The 23511-nt window shown below is 38.1% G+C and overlaps 1 protein-coding gene across 16 annotated transcripts in view; it reads left to right on the forward strand.

The window, feature by feature from the left end:
• Positions 1–23511, forward strand: part of ITSN2 (intersectin 2) — a 150928-nt gene that overhangs the window by 80625 nt on the left and 46792 nt on the right. For 13 of the 16 annotated variants that reach the window (XM_053891105.1, XM_053891106.1, XM_053891097.1 and 10 more), the window contains 11 exons: positions 1947–2089; positions 3363–3460; positions 8921–9096; positions 9388–9532; positions 11334–11539; positions 13687–13751; positions 15564–15730; positions 18660–18705; positions 18788–18909; positions 20648–20744; positions 21424–21615. In XM_053891105.1, the coding sequence (XP_053747080.1) occupies positions 1947–2089; positions 3363–3460; positions 8921–9096; positions 9388–9532; positions 11334–11539; positions 13687–13751; positions 15564–15730; positions 18660–18705; positions 18788–18909; positions 20648–20744; positions 21424–21615 (1457 nt within the window). The remainder of the gene's footprint in view (positions 1–1946; positions 2090–3362; positions 3461–8920; positions 9097–9387; positions 9533–11333; positions 11540–13686; positions 13752–15563; positions 15731–18659; positions 18706–18787; positions 18910–20647; positions 20745–21423; positions 21616–23511) is intronic. The other 3 variants (XM_053891101.1, XM_053891108.1, XM_053891110.1) reach the window with 1 other exon arrangement.

The raw sequence follows: 23511 nt of genomic DNA on the forward strand, positions 1-23511 counted from the left end.
GGCCCCTACTTTTGTGGCCCCCAACAAGAGACACTAGAATAATATAGAAGCAGAGACAGTGAAGTTCAAATTCAGAATGCCTTTATTTGCCACTTAACTGTGCCACTGATCCTTGTGCAGTAACTACACAGCTAGTCACAGTGTCAGAATTTTCCACTGACCCATTGCCAGTATCTTGATATCTCTTCATTACCGCTCACAATTTTTTTCAGGCCAACAAACCATAGTAGTAATGTACATTTTCATGTCACTCATCCTCCTCACACCTTCTGCAGTGGAAGAGGGAAGAAATCAGAGGAGAATCACACGGAGAATCGGTCCAGAGCTGAGTCTTAACAACTACAACTTGGTTTCTTGGCCATTTGCCCAGGAAGGTTCCCTCCTTGTCCCACACTGTTGGTTATAGTCAGGTTTTCACATTGTAGATGTGGCCTCTGCCCTTTGTCCAGCTTCTGTGCCATCTTTTGGCTCTGGACCAGTTTGTCATCCACTAACACATATATAAGAAAGTTTACCAGAATTTTAATTTTATATTCTCGTAACTCTAGTCTGCTTTATCCCAGGAAACATGTGGTAAATACTCTGATAGTGGTGTTTATAATGCTCTGGGAATTCAAATAAAGGCTAGATTCATCTTAGGTGTAAAAGAGCGTCAGAGAAGGTTACAGAGGAACTAACTGGGAAAAGGAACGGTAGTTGAAATTAAGAAAGGACCCCAGGGTGTTTGTCCACATCCCCTACTAATACATCTTTGCTATATAATAATATATAATTTCATAAGGTTGCATATAAATACATAAGAAATGTGTATTCTACAGTTTGCCAGGAACAAGATCTGATATTTTTTTTTGATGTTTCTATTCTTTTTTTTTTTTTCAATATATGAAGTTTATTGTCAGATTGGTTTCCATACAATACCCAGTGCTCATCCCAAAAGGTACCCTCCTCAATACCCATCACCCACCCTCCCCTCCCTCCCACCCCCCATCAACCCTCAGTTTGTTCTCAGTTTTTAAGAGTCTCTTATGCTTTGGCTCTCTCCCACTCTAACCTCTTTTTTTTTTTTTTCCTTCCCCTCCCCATTGGGTTTCTGTTAAGTTTCTCAGGATCCACATAAGAGTGAAACCATATGGTATCTGTCTTTCTCTGTATGGCTTATTTCACTTAGCATCACACTCTCCAGTTCCATCCATGTTGCTACAAAGGGCCATGTTTCATTCTTTCTCGTTGCCACATAGTACTCCATTGTGTATATAAACCACAATTTCTTTATCCATTCATCAGTTGATGGACATTTAGGCTGTTTCCATAATTTGGCTATTGTTGAGAGTGCTGCTATAAACATTGGGGTACAAGTGCCCCTATGCATCAGTACTCCTGTATCCCTTGGGTAAATTCCTAGCAGTGCTATTGCTGAGTCATAGGGTAGGTCTATTTTTAATTTTTTGAGGAACCTCCACACTGTTTTCCAGAGTGGCTGCACCAATTTGCATTCCCACCAAGGGAGCAAGAGGGTTCCCGTTTCTCCACATCCTCGCCAGCATCCATAGTCTCCTGATTTGTTCATTTTAGCCACTCTGACTGGCGTGAGGTGATACCTGAGTGTGGTTTTGATTTGTATTTCCCTGATGAGGAGCAACGTTGAGCACAAGATCTGATATTTTTGCATAACAAATTTTAGGACATGATACAAATTCTTTTTTTATTATTATTTTTTAATGTTTATTTTTGAGAGAGAGAGAAAGAGAGAGAAAACACGATCAGGGGATGGGGAGAAAGAGAGGAAGACACAGAATCAGAAGCAGGCTCCAGGCTCTGAGCTGTCAGCACAGAGCCCAATGCGGGGCTCGAACTCACTAACCGCAAGATCATGACCTGAGCCGAAGTTGGACCCTTAACCAACTGAGCCACCCAGGCGCACCAAATTCTCTTTCTTTTGTGTAAAGGAAAGCAAAGCAAGGAAAAGAAAACTTATGGAGAGAAAACCTTAGAAAAGAGGAAGAAGAAAAACAAAAGCGACTCCAGGAAGAAAAAACACAAGAAAAAGTTCAAGAAGAGGAACGGAAGGCTGAGGAGAAACAATGTAAGGGTAAGGATAAAAATGATAGATTTGATTTTTCTGAGACAGAGCAACGAAAGCAACAAGAAAAAATGATTCTGATGAGAGGGAAAAAATATATATAAGTAGATGTTAACCTTTGAGTCTGAAAAAACCTTTTTCTGAATTAAACTTGGAGGAGTGTGTAGGCTTGTTAAAACAGACTGAGGGTAGAAGTCTTAAAACAACATGTAGAAAAGAAAATTGTAATCACTGACTAACTATGAACAGACTCTGACATTTTCATAATTGAAGTAAACAGCTGTAAAGAGTTTCTTCAATTGGTGTTAACTATAAACTTTATTTTTTTTAATGTTTATTTTTGAGAGAGAGAGAGAGAGAGAGAGAGGGAGAGAGAGAGTGTGAGCAGGGAAGGGGCAGAGAGAGGGAGACACAGAATCTGAAACAGGCTCCAGGCTCTGAGCTGTCAGCCACAGAGCCTGATGTGGGGCTTGAACTCACAGACTGTGAGATCATGACCTGAGCCAAAGTCAGACACTTAACCAACTGAGCCACTCAGGTGCCCCTAAACTGTTTATTTTAATGAAACACCAATAAAATTTAAGTCTTTGCACACTGAAATTTCCTCAAAAGATATACTTTGTTTTTGATGCACCTCAGAGTCCATTCCTAAAATACTTTAAATATTATTGATACATATCTCTTTTGGACAGACAAATATTTCAATCCTTATTATTGGCACATGTGTTGAAATTTCTATAAGCTAAAGCATTCATTCTGCAAATGAATAAAGTAAAATATTTTTATTCTTATCAAAGCTAGTGTATTTGTGAACTCTTCTGTTTTTCTTTTGGAACCATACTGGTGCATTTAGAGCTCTTTCTTCACTGAACCCTGTTTGCTGCCAATCTCCTCATTTGTGACCTCTCTTTTTGTCTCTTCCTGTTGTATCCTGACTGCCACAGATCAAACCTTGCTGCTTAGCCGCCTGCACTTTGCACAGCCTCGCCTGCCACCACTCATACATCTTCCCATACATCCTCACTCATGGCCCCCCACAAGTCATGTCTTTGTATCATTGCCTCCTGCTTTCCTAAAGATAAATGTCCTTGTTTGCTTTTATATTGATTCTGTGGCCATACAACATATTTAAATTGTAACAAGCCTTTGTCAAATGGATTTTCATTTTGCTGTTTGATGTTCAGTTCTTTTTCTTTTTGATTTTACAGGCTCTTTATATTGAGTCATCGCAAAGATGGGTACACGTGAAAGTAGCAAATAATGACAATTATCTTCCCTTTAGGTGAGCCAGCTACTGCTTTGGTGAATTATAGAGCATTGTACCGCTTTGAAGCCAGGAGCCATGATGAGATGAGTTTTAATTCCGGGGATATAATACAGGTAGGAAACAGTCTTTTTTGCTCATGAAGAAGCTTAATACAATGTAATATATTACTCTATAATTTTATATAGTGATATACCATTTAAAATGTATACCTTAAGCTTTATCTGATTTGTCCCTAATGAGATGCTGCAGACTTGCATATTATTTATCACTGCTGTGTTCTAGGTAAGGAAGCTTAGACTTACACAAAATGTTAACAGTCAGTAGGACAGTGCCAGAGTGGGTCACAAGTACGCATCTTTGATTTCCAAATCCAGTGGTCTTTACACTGTGCCATACTGCTTCACAGCATAAATAGTGATGCTGAGGGTTGCCTGGGTGGTTCAGTCGGTTAGGCGTCTGACTTTGGCTCAGGCCATGATCTCACAGCTCTTGAGTTCAAACTCTGTGTCAGGCTCTGTGCTGACAGCTCAGCCTGCTTTGGATTCTCTCTCTCTCTCTCTCTCTCTCTCTCAAAAATAAACATTTTTTAAAAAGTGATGCTGATTGTGTTGTTTTAATAAATTACCAATGAAATTTGGGGGTGCTGATTATTTCCTGACAACCATTAAAAGAATTGAAGGAAGTAGACTCTATAGCCCTAACTAGATGCAATCCCTTGTTCCTTGAAACTAAAGGCCTTTATTATATAGTCACAAACCATGTAAAATGGATGAATAAGAGAAGATGCAGGGAATAGCATTTGATACAGCTATTGTGATATAATGGAAAGAATACAGGCTTTAGAAGCATAGTAACTTGGATTTTAGTCTCTGTGTCACTTTTCTTCTTAGTAAATTAAAGTAATATTACCTAGAATACCTAGCCAGTGTGTGTTTTCTTTTTAGCCTGCATAGTCACCAGTTTGGTGTCTTTTATCAGTTATACTGCAACTATTTAATGGTACTTGGCATAGGTTTTACCAGAAACCTCTGTTCAAACACTCAGGTTAATCCCCAGCTACACATTCCTTCTGTTACCGTTGCCACCACTGACAATCCACAGTCTGCTGGCCCTCCTGTTCCTCCTCCACCTGTTGGTGATGATGAAGTTGTGTCTAAGAATGAAGAGATGCAGCCTATCTCTGGACATGTTTGGTCAAGAACCTATTTATATTTTTGGTTCTGTCTTTTACCATCAACAAGTATTTGTTGAGGGCTATGCTAGGGATATAGTAAACAAGACACACAGTCTCTGCACTTAATGAGCTGGTAGTCTGATGAGAAGGACATTCTAAAGCAGAGGAAGGAAGGTGGTAGAAAGCTACTAGCTTTACAGCAGACCTCCCCTGTGGTCATCAAGCCAATCTGATGGCAATGACAACAGGAACATTGAGTCAGCTGGAGTTTCTTGAGGGTGTTCTCTGCCAAATCGCTGATATAACCAATGAGTCATGAGTTACTACCAGATACCTGATTTCGACAACTTGGTTGATGACCATGTCATTCACTGAGAGAGGAAGATCAAAAGGAGGGAATTTAGGTGAGAATTATAATAAGTTCAAGTTTGGATGAGTTTCAGATTTCTGGATAGCAGTTGAATATCCAGAGATGTCTAGAGAGATCTCAGGCAGAGATCAGAGGCCAATTTGAGTGTCATCATTGTGTTGTGATGGTAATTGCCTTGAGCATAGCGGATGAATGATGATCCTTAAGAGACACTAACACTAAAGGGATTATTAGAAGAAGAGGAGCCTTAAAAAGAAACGACTAGAGTCATTAGGAAAAAGCCAGGAGAGTTTAGTGTCAATGAACTTTGAGAAGAGTGGTCTGCATGTGAATAAGATAGGACTTAGAAAACAGCCATTAGATTAGCAGTATCAGAGCTATTGTTAACCTTGAGGAAAACAGTTGAGTGGAATGGTGGGGAACAAGCCAGATTTCAGTGACCTGAAATTGGAAGGGAGGAAGAGGAGACAGTGAATATATAAAATTCTTTGAAGGAGCTTAGCTTTTGAAAGTGGGAAGGGAGGGCGCCTGGGTGGCGCAGTCAGTTAACTGTCCGACTTCAGCCAGGTCACGAGCTCGCGGTCCGTGAGTTCGAGCCCCGCGTCGGGCTCTGGGCTGATGGCTCAGAGCCTGGAGCCTGTTTCCGATTCTGTGTCTCCCTCTCTCTCTGCCCCTCCCCCGTTCATGCTCTGTCTCTCTCTGTCCCAAAAAAATAAAAAAAATAAAAAAAAAAATGTTGAAAGTGGGAAGGGAGAGAAAATGATTAATGAGGACAGTGGGTTGAAGGAAGTTCTGTGTTTCATTTTTTGGTTTTTTTATCTTGGCTTGAGCAAATTTGCTGGTTTATGTGCAAGTTTAAATAATGATAGGATCTGCAGAGAGGGAAAAGGTTAATGATAGTGGATTTAGTAAAGTGCACAATTGTTAGTGTACAGCTCAGATAATTTGTACCCATGTATATATCTGTGAAACTACCACTCAGATCAACATACAGAACACTCAGGAAGGCACTTCGTGGCTCCCTGGCAAACCTCTCTGTTCTGACCAGTGGGTACAGGTGAAGATGATTCTCAGTAAGGCTGGAGGGCTTAGGACCTCGAGCATCGGAGGAGAGAGTAGTGGGAGGATTAGACAGCTCTTCCGTTTTGGTTAGAGGGCTGAAGGAAAGGATGCATGGGACTAGAAATACATTTTGCTGAATTCGAAGGTGAGCTCAGATCTGATGGTTTCCCTATTCTTGGTCAGATAGGAGGCAAGACCTAGTCAACTTAATGGATAAGGGTGGCAGAAGAGATTTGATTGAAGGTGAAAAAGATTAGAAATTCCACTGAGTCCTGGCAACATTTTCCGTGACAACCTGTTTTTCTAGCATTCTTATATGTTAATGCTATTTTTGAGGTAATAGTTTCCATAAACCTCTGAGAACTTACATACATTTTTTTAGTTTCACTTTCTATGTAAATTGACAACTAAAAATTAATTAGGGCCATAAATTACAGATACGAAATTTATTAAAATTAACCTGTTACAAAAGCAAACTTGGTCTAATTTTAAAGATTAAATGAATGGGGCTTGTCTTCTTGAAAAGCTAGAAAGTTTAAGGAAAAAGTATTGAAGAAAGTAGGCTTTTAAAAGTTTGTAGGGAAGGAAGGAAGTTAGTGTTTGAATGCCAGTATTCATACCTGTCAGTGATCCTTGCCTTGAGACCAGCATTTAAATTAGGTATATTGCTGAGCATTCTGCTTTAGGTTGAGTAATTCCTTGAGGTCTATTGTGTTCTTCATTTTTAGTGCTGTGGCTTAGCTGTTTTAAATTTAGCCTTAAACTAGATTTACAAGATAATATTTTATCAGTGGTTCCTTTTGTTGTATTTTAGAACACCATTTTTTAATTATTACATAGCAATGATAGAACTAATGAGTGAATTTAGCAAGGTTGCAGGATATAAGATCAATATACAAAGACAGATGTTCATAGTTTTATCATAGCCAAAAACTGGAAACAACTCAAATGTCCATCAGTAGGTAAACATACAAGCAAATTGTGGTACATCTATACAATGTAATATTACTCAGCAATAAAAGGGAGAAGAGATGAAACTACAAATCACCTGTATGTGTTACCAGTTGAAAAACAGTATTTAGAGAAAGTTTTCTAGTTCTCTTAGCTCAAGAAGACTACTCTAATAGGAACTAAACAAAACTAAACAAAACAAAAATTAATGATTATAGGAAAATAACAAGTTTGCAAGAAAGGAAATGTAATTATCAGAACATTACATGATTTAGATGTGAAATATTTGTTTACCTAGTCATAATAATATAAACATTAAATATAATTAAACCAAAAAATTTGAGATAGCAGTGTTGATAGACAAAGAAGATGCAATAAAAGTTAAATGTTGATTTTCCATAATCAAAATCCAATAGATGATGTTTAAAATTGAAACATTCAGGAAATAATAGTATAAATACATTATTTAGAAATATAGAAGATAGGGGTGCCTGGGTATTAAACATCTGGCTTGATCTCAGCTCAGATCTTGATCTCAGGATCATGAGTTCAAGCCCTGCATTGGGCTCCACGCTGAGTGTGAAGCCTACTTGAAAGGAAGGGAGGGAGGGAGGGAGGGAGGGAAGGAGGAAGGAAGGAAGAAAGGAAGGAAGGAAAGGAAGGAAGGGGGGGAGGGAGGGAGGAAGGAAGGAAGGAAGGAAGGAAGGAAGGAGAAATACAGAGGATGGTATAGAAAAACAACTACGAATGGCAAGTTGTTATCAGGAGTGGAAATCAGGGCATAGTGAGTGATGGGATCTTCCATCATAAGCCATATAGAATGCTGTTTGTTTCTGTTAACTATTTTTGTGTATTTAATTTGGATGAAATTAAGTTTTTTGAGAGAAAGAGAGTGCACAACAGGCATAGGTTGGGAAGGGCAGAGGGAGAGGGAGAGAGTGAATCCCAAGCAGACTCCCTCCCCAGCACAGAGCCAGATGCAGGGCTCAGTCTCACTAACTGTGAGATCATGATCTGAGCCAAAATCAAGAGCCAAAGGTGCCTTTTTAAAATTTCATTTTTTGGGGGCTTCTGGATGGCTTAGTCGATTGAGCATCTGACTCTTGATTTCAGCTCAGATCATGATCTCACAGTTTATGAGATTGACCCCGATGTCAGGCTCTGCACTGACAGCACGGAGCCTGCTTGGGATTCTCTCTCTCCCTCTGTCTCTGCTCCTCCCCTGCTCATGCACTCCCTCCTTCTCTCTCTCTCTCTCTCTCGCTCTCGCTCTCGCTCTCGCTCTCTCAAAATAAGTGAACATTTTTTTCTAAAAGGCACCTTTGTTTGTCATTAGAGATAGTGACCTATTAATATGTAGAAAATGCCTCAGCTCAGGGTGCCTGGGTGGCTTTAGTTGTTAAACATCTGACTTCAGCTCAGGTCATGATCTCACAGTTCATGAGTTCAAGTCCCACATCAGGTGAGCTCAGGCCCCACTTCGGGTGAACAGGAGCCCTGCTTTGGGTAAAAACATGAGCCCTGGGTGAGCCCCACTTCTCTCTCTCTCTCTCTCTCTCTCTCTCTCTCTCTACCCCCCACCTTGTGGGATTCTCTCTTTCTCTCTGCCCCCCTTGCTCACTTGCACCCTCTCTCTAGAAAAGAAAAGGGGCACCTGGGTGGCTCAGTCAAGCGTCCAACTTCAGCTCAGGTCATGATTTCACGGTTCATGAGTTCAAGTCCTGCATCGGGCTCTGTGTTGACAGCGTGGAGCCTGGAGCCTGGAGCCTGCTTCAGATTCTGTGTCTCCCTCTTGTTCTCTGCCCCTCCCCTGCTCACACTCTGTCTCTCTCAAAAAAAAAATAAACATGAAAAAAAACTTTTTTTAAGAAATAAAAAAGAAAAGAAAATGCCTCAGCTCTTTAGTTACATGAGCTTAATTCTGAAAATGAGGCTATTGTACAATAGTCTGCATCTCTTTCCTTTGTAAATGTGTGACATTCTAACCATTGTTAACCCTTCTTTTTGTTTCCATAGGTTGATGAAAAAACCGTAGGAGAACCTGGTTGGCTTTATGGTAGTTTTCAAGGAAATTTTGGCTGGTTTCCTTGCAACTATGTAGAAAAAATGCCATCAGGTGAAAAATCTGTGTCTCCTAAGAAGGCCTTACTTCCCCCTACAGTATCAGTATCTGCTACCTCAACTTCTTCTGAGTAAGTTTTTAGCTAACAGTGCAGTGTATTTAGCCCTGCAAATGTATTTGTGTCAACCTGCTACTTAATCATATTATAATCTGTGCTGGACTCTTCAAGAGTACCTTCTGTTCCAGATTTCATACTAAAATTTAATAAACAAAAATGTAGGTCAGTACTTGGTTCGTGAATTCTTTTTTCCAAAATTGTGTTTAAACACAATGTGAATTATGTATAAGTTGATAAATTTGTAGTGCTTCATTAGATTTTAAATGATGAAGTGTATTTACATCAAAGTGTTGTATTTTACAGATCACTTTCTTCAAATCAACCAGCATCAGTGACTGATTATCAAAATGTATCTTTTACAAACCTAACTGTTAATACATCATGGCAGAAAAAATCAGCTTTTACTCGTACTGTTTCCCCTGGATCTATATCACCGATTCATGGACAGGTATGTATCTTTAATTTTTCTCTGCTTTATTCTTTGACATTGCTCATGTTCACATAAAATAGAAAATTTTTGTACAAAGACATCACTTACTCATTTAACCAGAGTTTGTAGTATTTGGTTTCTGTTCTTGTCATTGACATGTGATATGATGTAAAGAAATTATTATTATTATTACTTAGAAGTTTCTCAACAATTCATTTTCATAGCACCCAGTTGCTAGCAGCTAGGGTTTCTAAGCTCAAAATGTCATCTTTATAAATCTGGCTATGTTATTCTTAATTCGTAGTTATTGTGAGAAGATATGTGGGCTTGGAGGTTTTTGGGGTTTTGTTGGTAAGAAATTTGTGTGGGAACTATGTTACATATATTTAGCCTCTGCTTTACATGTAACCATTGCAGGCATTGTTACATTAATATTATTGAAAAGAAATCACAGACTTTGTCAAAACAGAGCCCTACAAATTTCACCTTCACTCAAAAAAATGTTTACTTCATGACCATAGATAGGTTCCAGGCGTTTCTTTATATGCTAGAAATTTAATGGAAAAAAAATCTCTGCCATTAAGGAGTCATAATCTAATGAAACAGACACATATATAAATAATTGTAAAGTATGTGAAGGGTTGTAATAAAGATATTCTACAAAATCTTGAGGACTATATAGCCGAGAGAGATCTCATTCACTCTTTGGGAATTGGAGCAGGGTTCACAAAGGACCAAGTATTTGAGCAGGACCTTTGAGGATAAGCAAGATTTTAGCAAACAGAGAAGGAAAGTTATTCCTGTGAAAAAATAATTTGGGGAAAGTCAGTGAGGCATGTTAACACAGAGTTTCCAGGACAAGAATTATTTATAGTGTGGCTAGAGTACAGGAATCTTGGAGAAAGGGTCAAGCAGGAAAGCTAGAGGGTGAGTTTTATGTGTGAAGTGTTTAATACCATGCCTCCTGCTTGGCAGTGGGCAGCCCCTGAAGGTTTCCAAGAGGTGTGTATATTTTTGAAACCTAACTCCCAGCAGTAGTACAGGGGTCGATTGGTGGAAGGAAGCAAAGGAAGGAAACCAAGCAAGGAAGGATGCCACAGTAGCTAATTACAAGAGATGATGACGTAAACTGCTACCATAGTAAAGAAAATGTATAGAAGAGGAGGTGGATTTAAGATTACTAGGAATTGACATAAAATTGGCAATCCATTGAAATGTCGAGAGTAAGGAAGAAGTTGGGAGTTAAAGAAGGTTCCTCAGGGTCTTGAGCTTGAGTAACTGGAAGGATGGTGATAGCATTGTCTTGGGTGAGCATTGCAAGAGGAGTGGGTTCTGTGGGCTCTAAAAATGATGTCTCACCGTGCAACTTTAAGGTATCTGGTTTAGAGACAACCTGGTGGGAAGGCCCAATGAGTAGTCTAACTTACAAGTCTGGAGCTCAGGAGATAAAGTTAAAATTAAGATATAGATTAGAGAAGGCATAGACATAAATAAGATAATTTAGGAAAATCATGTGAAACGGGAAGGGAAAGGGACTGGACAAAGAGGACCCATCAGTCACCAGAGGGTGAGCTTCTGGAAAGACAAGGGTGTTAATGATATTAGCACTGTTCAGAGATCAGGGAAAAACTTTTAACAGAAGGCTACTCAAATGGTTGTCTGTCATATATAATTGTAAATCATTTAGTAGAGTAGATAAAAGTTATCTTAAGGCACCACCGTACCAAACTGGTCTTTGTTTGAACTGTGAACAAGCTATATAGTAGGAAACAAAAATTGTGGTTACTTTTTTAAAAATTTTGTGTTTTTATGTTCACAGGGACAGGTTGTAGAAAACCTAAAGGCGCAGGCCCTGTGTTCTTGGACTGCAAAGAAGGATAACCACTTGAACTTTTCAAAACATGATATTATCACTGTCTTGGAACAGCAAGAAAATTGGTGGTTTGGAGAGGTGCATGGAGGAAGAGGGTGGTTTCCAAAATCTTATGTCAAAATACTTCCTGGGAGTGAAGTCAAGCGGGAAGAGTAAGCATTTTGTGTTTACGTGAGATGTGGATGTTGGTGTTTTCACTAATGAGGTGGCTGAAGAACAACTGGCTATACCATAAAATAAAACATTTATGCTTGAGTTTGAATATCGAGAGGGGGATTTCTAGAGTGAAAAAAAGTGTACTTCACATATTTGTACCAGTTTTAGAATATCTTTTATTCTAGTTATTTCAGATGCCTAAAGTTTTCAAAGTGCTTAAAATTTTAGATCTGTTGCTTTCTTTGTGGCAGCTCAAGAGTTACTTTTCATTTCCTTTGGAGCACTTCTCCCTTGTTATTTACCGTGCATTGTCAGTATTTAAATAAACCTTTGCTGACGGCCTCCCCATTGCCAAAGTGTAGGGCATTCCCTTTCTGGGCCTCCAGAATTCCTTGAAGATCATACCTCTCTTACTGCACATAACAGACTGGGTTGCAATTATTTATTTTCTTACCCATCTCTCCTATTAGATCATAAGCTCTGGGAGGGCAGGATCCGTGTCTTTGTTTTTCAGTTTTTTTTCCTGCCTAGTGTAATCTCAATGCATAGTAGCTTCTCAGTCATATTAGCTCAGTGAATAAGGAGAGGATTCATTGAATGAACAATCAGATGAATCAATTTTCAAGTGAAGAACAAGTAAAAACTAAATAAGGTCTCTGGCCTTAATTTCCCAGTCTGTAGAGGAATGAGATCTCTAGGCATGTTTAAGATGTTTAAGAAATAAGTACAAAAGTAGTGATAGGCAACTGTCTCCTTGTGTTTTATACTGAAGTTGATCCGAATAAAAAAGTGATCTGATTGAATGAAAAGAGACAGGTCTTTGGAAATCAAGAGGCTTGAGTTCTGATTGTTCTTTTTGTCAGCCTATGTGGAATAACCTATTTGCTTCGGTTTTCCAATTGATGGGATAAAAAGAGTAAATTAATCTTTAAAAACATTTTCAAGGCTGAGATTCTCTGTATGAATTTTTAGTTCCAGTGCAGAAATTTGCTCTTCAGACTGACACAGAATTTTAGATTTAGAAGTGTGTAAATGATAACAATTCAGAGCTGACGTGTGGCACTGTGGTGGGCCCTTTACAGGAATTATCTTAAACGCCATAACATTTTACAGAGAAGAAAACTTCAGTGTAAAGGCAGTAGGTTTAAATGCTGTTCCCCCCAACTTCTCATTCATTACTGATCTTTTCTAACAGATAAGACCTGTAATTTGAAAACCTGCAGTAATGGAGAGATCATGCCCTAAACAAGGTGGTGGTGCATTCAGTTGTGGCCATGAGTTGTAGCGAGGTTCCATTCTGAGTACTGACTCATTGCTATATAGTTTCCTCAAGGATCCTGGGAAGCCCTGGTGCATCCTACAGATGTCTAGCTTTTTTTTTTTTTAATTTTTTTTAACGTTTATTTATTATTGAGAGAGAGAGACAGAGTGTGAGCAGGGGAGGGGCAGAGAGAGAGAGAGGGAGACACAGAATCCGAAGCAGGCTCCAGGCTCTGAGCTGTCAGCACAGAGCCTGACGCGGGGCTCGAACTCACAAACTGCAAGATCACGACCTGAGCCAAAGTCGGACACTTAACTGACTGAGCCACCCAGGCGCCCCCAGATGTCTAGCTCTTAAACATGACAGGCTTCCAGATTTTTTCCATTTCCTGGGTTAAATTGGAAATTAAAGTTTTACCTGCTCTGAAATATAAAAAATAAAGTTGTTATTTTTATATATTTAAGTGTAGTGTACTCTAAACAGATACTAAAATTTACATACTGTCCTTGTTCTCCCTGTATGAAGCCAAGCCCGCCATGTGCTTTTCCAAATAACTGTCCATTTACCAAAGCATTGGTGACTTTTACATTCCTTTAGAAAGGCAAAATATCTCACACTTAAAAAACTATTTAAAAATCATGCTGAAATTACTTGACTGTAGTAAAAAATTTAGAAGTCTGTAACTAGGCATTCTTAGTCCCCTACAGTTTTTTGTATGAGAATATTTCTAGCCTGTTTACTGAGACAATATTTAAATTCCTTTTAGAAAGTCCTAAAAGAATGTACCGCAAACACCTTCTGTCACATTTCTTGGTTTTGCTTGTTGGTGGCTTTTTGTTTCATAGTTATTTTTTCTTATCTGTTTTTGTATTTATCTGGCAGACCAGAAGCTTTGTATGCAGCTGTAAACAAGAAACCTAACTCTGCAGCCTACACAGGTGGAGAGGGTGAGTTTTCAGCAATTTGTAAATTATATGGGCGTCAGATTAGCTATTGACTATCTGACTTCCCTCAGTGGTTATCCTCCCTGTTTCTGTGTCTTCAGTGTTAAAGTGAGTTTAGGAAAACCTGTCCTTTGTTTATTTCACGTGAATATTGAGACTAGAGAAAAAAATAGGGCATTTTTAGAAAATCAGTACTATAAACATTCAGCATAGACTTGGTAAGTAAGATCATAAATAAAAGATGTTGCAGTGAGATAGCATGAAATTTTTGTTTTCTTATAATACACCTGCGTTACAGTAATTTAGAAAATAAGGCAATTTTAGTATGTTTAGTTGTTTACAAATTGCATTTTAATTATGGTGGATCCTATAAATCATTAAGTAGGATTTGAAATCAAGGTATGTTTTATTATAATTATTACACAAATTTTTTCTGTAGCCCTTTAGGTTGTTTGACTAATAACTTATTATTTATTTTGAAAAAATGAAAGATTGTCTATCCTCATTTCGGGCATTTTTATTTAACGTTATTTATAAATGAATTCTATACGTCCATTGTAAAATTAGTTGAAGTGAAGTAATTATGTTTCTGTTTTTGCTCAAGAAAATCAGTTTAGTGGTAATTTAAACTGCTTATATAGTAGCTACTGGGTTTAAGGTTTTATGCTAGTGCCTAAAAGATACAAGGATGAATAAAACACAGTCTCCCGAGTCTTCACAGTAGACTGGGGAAGATAGGGGTACCATTGTAATAAATTCTATAATGAGTGGACATAACTTCGTTTTAAGTGGGAACTGGGAATCCACAGACATGGCAGTACTGAATCATCTCAAGCAAGGAGTAGGGTTTTGCATAGTGACCTAGGAAGAGACAGGTCTTGTGGAATGAGAGAAAGTCATGAGCCAGAACATAGCTATGAATGGATAGGGAACTCAGGTCACCAGCAAGGCTGGAATAATAGGTTCACTGTGGAGTGAGTGCTATGGGATGAGTCTGGGAAAGTAGTGAGGAGTTTTTTGGGAAGGACCTTGCTTATTACTGCATACCTAAATGTTGCATGCATTTCTGGTTTTGTTAAATCCCATAAATTGAGTAATCCTGGCAATGTGAATAGTAAACAGGTCGTAGATGATGTTCCCGGTCATCTCTAGTTTAGGATGTACAGATGAAATTCCAGGTTGACAAATAAAAATAACTAGAAAAGAAAGACTAAAGCCAGATCATCGACTGTTTGTTCCAAGTAGCAGTAATAACAGGGACAGAAACCAAAGCCAATATTGACAAGCAGACCTTTCCCTTGAGGCCATTTGTTAACAAGTATTTTTTGAGCATCTGTGTGCCAAGCACTGTGCTAGAAGCTGGGTCATTGTGGTGGAGCTTGGCCTCTGGTACTGGTGTCAGCTGAATATTGGGCATTTTCGTAACTGTATTTATATAAGAATTAAAGAGAAAAGAACCTAGCATATTAAAATGTATTTTGTGTAAGGAGGTTGAAGAATACTTTCCATATCTTGACTCTGTAGAGATACTTGGATCTGTTTGTGTTTATGGATTATTCTCTGTGATAAGATGATGATACAGTTGGAAAAAAAAGCAACTCCATGATAATGACTTATATTAAGTAGTCTTTTTCTAAGAAATTATTAAACAATCGCTTCATTCCTTTTTCTGTTTTAAGATCTTTTTACATTAGGTTTTCTTAAGTTATAAGGTCTTTTACGTTAATTTACACAGGATTTGAAGATTAACATAATTTTTTTTCCTTCTATAATCTTACAACCCAAGTTAGTTTCTTTTTGCTTTGTTTCCGACAGAATATATTGCACTTTATCCATATTCAAGTGTAGAACCTGGAGATTTGACTTTCACTGAAGGTGAAGAAATATTGGTGACCCAGAAAGATGGAGAATGGTGGACAGGAAGTATTGGAGATAGAACTGGAATTTTTCCATCAAATTATGTCAAACCAAAAGATCAGGAGGTAAAGTTATTTTGATATAGAAACAAAATGATTCCATTCTTGTGTCTTGAGATTCATACTTAAAACAGAGACTCCTGTATATATGCGTTTGGTCAGGATTTGCTTGTAAGAAAACCACTTAAGGTAGCACCAGTTTATTATAGGGATCCTGTTAGGTAAGAGAGACAGGATTTCATTAAATTTCTAAGAACAGGACCCAGAGGTAGGGCTGGTCTCATGGTAACTAAAGCTAGGGATGATCCCAGATCCAGGCCAGCTTACCAAGGGATCACCAAGAAGGAGTCTGTAAAATTTTACCTTAAGGCCCTGACATTAATGTGACTTGCCCTACATTATGAGTTCCTGCTGCTTTTCATCCTTCTACTAGTATGGTACAGTGCAGCAGTTCTCAAACTTTTAGGTTTCTGGAACTTTCTACATTCTTAAAAAATTGGGGACTCTATAAAGAGTTTTTTTTAATGCATGGGTTAAATATAGTTATATATTCCATGTTAGAAATTAAAACTGCAGTTTTAAAAATATTTACTTATTTTAAAGTAACAAAATTAAACCCATTACATGGTTATATAAATAACTTGCTTCTTATGAAAACCAACAATATATTTTCAAACAAAAAAGTTTGGTGAAAAGAGGGGCATTGTTTTATATTTCTGCAAATCTCTTTAATGTCTGGCTTAACCTGAAGACAGGTGGATTCTCCTGTTTCTGTATTCAGTCTGTTGTGATACATTCTTTTGGTTGATGTGCACAAAGAAAATTCAACCTCACGCAGATATGGGAGAAAACAGAAAAATATTTTTTTAATTTAAAAAAAATGTTTGTTTATTTTAGAGAGAAAGCATGAGCAGGAAGTGGGAGTGGGGTGGGGAGGGGGACAGAGGATCTGAAACAGGCTCTGTCTGCACTGACACACAGAGCCCAACGCGGGGCTCGAGCTCACAAACCGTGAGATTGTGACCTGAGCTGAAGTCGGATGCTCAACCGACTGAGCCACCCAGGTGCCCCAACAGAGACATATTTTAATAACATTTTTAGATATTTGTGGATATTCCTTGATATTACTACACCAAAACTTGGTAAGTGTTAAATTTTTACAGGTTAATTACACATGGAATCTAAAGCCATATCAGTGAACATTTCTTACTGTTGAATTAAAATTGAATGGATTTTTTACCCATGCTGGTAACATTATTCATTACCCATGTGGTGACATCATTCATTGGTCATTTGGAAAATACTGAATCACTGAGTTATGCACATATTCTTAGTATTGACACGTTTCATCATACAATACCAAAAAGTTAACATTTGTTAATGTCACCACTGATCTCCAAGGAAAATCTTTATTTTTTTTTTAATTTTTTTTAATGTTTATTTATTATTGAGAGACAGAGAGACACAGAGTGTGAGCAGGGGAGGGGTAGAGAGAGGAGGAGACACAGAATCCGAAGCAGGCTCCAGGCTCTGAGCTGTCAGCACAGAGCCCGACACAGGGCTCAAACTCACAGACCGTGAGATCATGACCCGAGCTGAAGTCGGTCGCCTAAGCAACTGAGCCACCCAGGCGCCCCTGATCAAGGACATTCTTAAGTGGAACCATTTTGTTTTGTTTTCCTGTGAGCTTGTGGTGGTGAGGATACTAGGACTGCTAGTATAATGTGGCTCCGCTGCCATGATTCATGCTAAGGCATCAGCAGTTTTACCCTCCACTGTAAATGTCAACACCATGAAAGAGGCAAATAATGTCTTAAAAATGTTATGCAAAAAGTCTTTATCTTCTGGATTCCTGGAAGGCCTCAAGGACTGTCCCCAGGGATGCACACACCACATGGGACAACCATGTAGGTTGACTTCTGGCTCTAACACTTAGAGGCTAGGTGACCTTGTACAAGTTATTTCACCTTTCTGTACCTCAGTTTCATTCTCTGTAAAATGGGGACAATTATAATACTTACCAGTGTCATGAGAACTGAATAAATGAATATACGTAAGATTCTTAGACCACTGTTCTGTCATAAGTACCCAGAAAATGTTAGGCCAGGACTCCCATCAATTCCACTTCGGTACTTGAACTATAACTGTGTTCACTAACAACAGCAAAAAAATTGTCTATTCCATCCCTTTATTTGTTCAAATTCCTGAAAAGAAGGAATGTAGTTGGCCCAACTATTTGTTTTTTTTTTTTTTTTTTATGTTTATTTATTTTTGAGAGAGAGACAGCACAAGCTGGGGAGGGGCAGAGAGAGAGGGAGACACAGAATATAAAGTAGGCTCCAGAGCCCAGTGTGGGGCTCGAACTCACGAACTGTGAGATCATGACCTCACATCAAGAGCTCGGACGCTTAAGCGACTGAGCCACCCAGGCACCCCTATCCTGTTAAGTCAGACTGAGGTTATAGTTGCCACCCAGGAAATGGATTTTTGTTGTTGTTGTTTCTGCGTTCATGGGGAACATACAAAAAAAATTAAAAACCTCCTAGGTAGCGGAAGCAGAACTCACGCATGCCTTAAGATATATTTTTTTTAATGTTTATTTATTATTGAGAGACAGAGAGACACAGAGTGTGAGCAGGGGAGGGGTAGAGAGAGGGGGAGACACAGAATCCGAAGCAGGCTCCAGGCTCTGAGCTGTCAGCACAGAGCCCGACACAGGGCTCAAACTATATATGTAGTGGGCATTGATGCTAACCTGATAAATGAGAGGTATCTGGCCCAGATGCTCATGTTTGATATTCAGGTAAGATGCAGAAAATGAGCTTTCTTGTTGAGTCACCAGATGCCAGCATCATCCATTTGTAATGTTTGTTAGTAGACCTTCATTTTAAAGGAACAAGAACCCTGGGGATTAGAAATCTAATTCATAGTAACCCTTGTACTCTTACATCTGGATTATTAGAAAATGATAAAACAGTATGTCTTTTCCTTACAGAGTTTTGGGAGTGCTAGCAAATCCGGAACATCAAACAAGAAACCTGGTATGTATAATAATGGAGTTAAAAAAGTACTACAGTGTTTAATAGTCTTGAATTCATAGTTTCTTGTCTGTCTTCTTTTCAGAGATTGCTCAAGTAACTTCAGCATATGTGGCTTCTGGTTCTGAACAACTTAGCCTTGCACCTGGGCAGTTGATACTAATCCTAAAGAAAAATTCAAGTGGGTGGTGGCAAGGGGAATTACAGGTAATAACCTTTAAATAATATTTATCAATTTTATTATAAAAATAATGCACACTCATTAGAAAATAAAATTAATAACAATTTTAGATCACCTATAATCATACCACTTAGAGGTAATCAATATTAACATTGTGGTGTATTATGTTCCCCTCTAGTTTCTTCCCTGCTTATTTTTAGCACAGCTGAATTGGTATAAGTAATGATACCAAGAATAATTTTCTCTACAGACATAATTGTTTTCCAATACCTGCTTTAATAAACCATAGGTCACCGTCTTAAAGGAAAGCATACCATCATCTTTGCCTGGGATAACCCCAGGCTTACCGTATATAGCCTCTTCTATCTAGGAGAAGAAACATTATCCAGGCTGTGTACTGAGAAAATGCTACTCATTGGACTTTCTCTACCATAGTCTTATGTTTTTGAAACAGCAATGCAAGGAAAGGAAATGCAGGCATAAATGAACCTATGTTTTCCTAAAATGTTAACAGAAGTAGTTATTGCATATGTTTTGATACAGAAAGTTCTTTTCTCTTCAAAGTTCCTTACTAGAAAGACTAAAAATAAAAAGCTTTTTAAGATTAAAAGATCATGAGAGGTATAATAGCTATATTTTTATGTAGGTTTGATATATGGTTGTAATATGGAGGATAAATACAGCTTCATTCTTGCACATCAGTCTTAAACAATCCTAAAGAACACTGGAGGTTCAAAATTGAGTATCTTCTTGAGTAACTCCTTGAAATCCCACCTTCCTGATTTGCTTTAAAGATTGACCCAACAATATGACAAGCATGGCTTTCCACAAATTTTATTTGTGATCTCTGCATTAATTATTGACAGAGCCCCAAGAGGTGTTCATTGTGCACAGTACCATTTTAAGTGCTGACTTGATTCCTAGGAGAACTCTGGAAGGGTCTTTTTAGTTTATAAATATTATTTGTGTGAAGTATCCAGAGAACTCTGAGTCCAGAAGACCTCCTAATAGACTTCTCTAACAGACTTCTGCAAGTAGTGTTCTCAGCACCATTTTGATATGCATATTGAGCCTTCCAGTTGTTTAATACTGATCTGGAAGGCCAGTGCAGAATTCAGGGGTCCCCAAGACCACCCTGACTTCTAACACCAGCTGGAAGTTTGGAGGTCCCCAAGACCACTCTCAAGTTCAATAATTAACTAGAAAGACTCATGAGACACTGAGAGCTATTCTTCTCATTGTTACAGTTTGTTACAGCAAAGTAATTTAGATTATAATTAGACAAGGAAAAAGATGTATGGGGCTGAGTTCAGGAGGGTTCCAAAAACAGAGGTTTCATTGTCCTCTCCCAGTGGAGTCATGGATAGCATTGACTCCTGGCAACAATAAACATCAAGTATTGCCAAGCACAGAAGCTCATTTGAGCCTTGGTGTCCAGAGTTTTTACATCCTAGACCTGGTTCTGCACTTATGGCTAAACTTAGTCTCCAATCCTTTTAGAGGTTGAGTTCATACTGTATCACCCAGAGCGCCCCCCATAAGTCACATTGTTAGACTGTCTGGCATGGTCAAGGCCCAGAGGAAATAAGACACTTCTCAGTCAGGACATACCACAGGTTTAGAGATTACCTCCTAGGAGCCAAAGGTAGAGTCCAGACCTCTCTTGGGACAAGGGTAAATTCTTTACTGCACAGCCATTTTTAGTTTATGTCTCAGTAATTATTTTTGATCCCATCTTTCATATTCCTTTTGCTAATTTTATAGGCCAGAGGAAAAAAGCGACAGAAAGGATGGTTTCCTGCCAGCCATGTTAAACTTTTGGGTCCAAGTAGTGAAAGAACTACACCTGCCTTTCATCCTGGTATGGAAGTGAATTAACTTGTATTTCATCTTACAGAAGTTTTGTTGAAATTCAGCCACTTCTTAGATTAGCATATGCTTTGAAAAATATTAAAAATTGGTTCTTTTTGTAACTCTGTCTGAAAGTAATGTTACAATGAGAACTTCCTTTCTAAAAAGATCTATATACAAACAGCCAACTGTTTAAGTGATACTTGAACCACTTCATTCCTTGAAATTTTTCAAAGTGGAATTGCTATGCTATTATACTTAAAGTGAAGCAGTTGGGGTACTGGGGTGGCTCAGTTGGTTGTGTCCAACTCTTGATTTCGGCTCAGGTCGTGATGTCACGGTTGCGAGATCAAGCCTTGTGCAGGCTTCAGGCTAGGCAAGGAGCCTGCTTGGGTGGGATTCTTTCTCCCTCTACCACTCCTCCACTTGCACTCTCTCTTTCTCACTCTCTGCAAAAAAAGGCAACTATTTAAAGTGAAGCAGTTCACTTGGATTAACCGTAGTTGGGAGATTCTTGTTTTATAAAATAGGAAAATGGAGGAAGGAGGGTGAAGCAGAGCAGCTCAAGGAAAATTTTACCCTAATTTTAACATTTAATAGTAGAGTCATTTAAGTTCTAGGGGAGTTATAACATGTGATCTTTGTGTTAATAATTAATTTACTTTATTATTTTGTTCTTTTTCTCGTAGTATGTCAGGTGATTGCTATGTATGACTATGTAGCAAATAACGAGGATGAGCTGAATTTCTCCAAGGGACAACTTATCAATGTTTTGAACAAAGATGATCCTGACTGGTGGCAAGGAGAAATCAACGGGGTGACTGGTCTCTTTCCTTCAAACTATGTTAAGATGACAACAGACTCCGATCCAAGTCAACAGTGTGAGTAATATACAACTATTTGCCCCTCAACTAGTGCAAAAGCTTTAATAGACAGCACTGCACTCATTCTGTCCTGGAGCGTATCTTAAACTCAGCACTCTTAGCAAGCGAATATTAGTGACTAAAGCAATAAAATGCAAAAGGAAATCTTTTACAGAATCAAAAATTATACTGCGTTATTTTATACTTTTTTCTTAGCTTTAGACCTTACTGTTAGACTTCATCTGAAAAAATTTGTCAGTCTTTAACAGGTTCTTGGGTGTAAGCAGTCTATGCTTCAACTTCCCATTACCACCATCCTTTTTTAGCCTCTAACAATCTTTTCCTGCTTAACAAAGAGTATCCAGTAATTACTGTACTCACCTATTCAAATTACCCTTTTAGTGTACAGGTGCTATTAATCTTTGCAACCTTCTCATTTATTACTCACATATTTACACATCATCCAGATTAGGAGAAAATTAAAAACCGGTTTAAACTGTGTGCAAAACTCTGTTAGGTGATTTTTTTAAAAAGATACCTGATGCCATAAGAGACATATGAACCAAGATCTCTTTCACTATTTTTAGAACAAGGATCCAGATCTCAGTGTGAAATTTGGTATTATATATAAAACTATCTCTTCGTAGTTACCTAGCCTTACTTACATTTGACAATAAAAATGCATTCATAATAGAGAATAAACAGCACTTGGAAATACTTTTTACTTTTGTAAAATGTCACTTTTTCCCACCCTTTTGATTTTTGGTTTCTTTTTTTTTTTTTTTTTTTTTTTTTTTTTACAAGATACATCATGATTTATATTTTTATCATTCTTGTGAAATTATCTAAAATATTTAGCCTTTCATTTTAATTGAGTTTTGGGAACATATAAATGGTAACTCGGTCAAAGCTAGAGATACGCTCGTAATTCAGTGCCAGTATTAAGAATTTTTACTGTATCTATAATTTTGAAATATTAGTGCACTGTTTATACTTTAGGGCTTATAGTTCTAAAGATAGTTTTGATCCTGGGAGATTTTCATTTAGATAAAGCAACTAAATTTCCTAATTTGAATATGGGAACAGTTCAGTTTTTTATGATTTGAACATCCCCCCAAAAACAGGGGGCTACCTAAGTGAATGACCGATTTTAAGCTCCGCTGATGGTCTGGCAGCTTTCGGTGCTATAGCCAGTTCATCTAATTAATTAGACATAGCTGAGGGCCTTCCCTGGCCCTGAGAGAGGAAGCTGCCTTTCATGCGGACCAGGACTGGAAGCTCTTTGGCTAGTGATTCTTGGAGGCATTCCAGTTCTCCAGGATGTTTGGCTGTTACAGCACCTAGGATGTAAAGTGGTCGTTCTCCAGATGCGTTGTTGTTGTTTATCTTGTTTTCCAGTGGCAGAACGCTTCTTCCAATTAAGTCTTAGGTAGTCAGGAATATAAAGAACAGATAAAAGCTGTTCTAGAGGAAGAACAGCCAGGAGTATATGAGTCCGTGAAAATTGGTTAAATTTTAGATTACCATTTGCGTTTCTTGGGCCTTTATAATTATTATTTTCATTTTATAATGCAATTAGGATGTTTTTTAAAGTTTGAGAATTTTAATAGTTCAAATTTGTTTAGTTGATGTTGCATGTTATTAGTCAAATTTTTTCTCACCCACTTAATTTGCTTTATGTTCATTTTATTCCTCATTTTTCTTTTTATAGGACCCAATGTTGTCTTCCAGTGTGAAAGCACCCCAGAGACCCACTATCCAAGTTTGACTCTAGCGTGGAGGCAGGGCAGGCAGCCCTGATCAAATATCTCCTACACAATTCATTAACTTCGTTTGAATGTTAGAGCCACTTGTGATTATTTCTTTGTGTTTCTAATTTACAGTTAAAATTTATTTGTAACAAGTTAAAGGATA

The sequence above is a fragment of the Panthera pardus genome, unplaced genomic scaffold (genome assembly GCF_024362965.1).
Source record: "Panthera pardus isolate Hobbes unplaced genomic scaffold, ASM2436296v1 HiC_scaffold_26, whole genome shotgun sequence".
Taxonomy (NCBI): domain Eukaryota; kingdom Metazoa; phylum Chordata; class Mammalia; order Carnivora; family Felidae; genus Panthera; species Panthera pardus.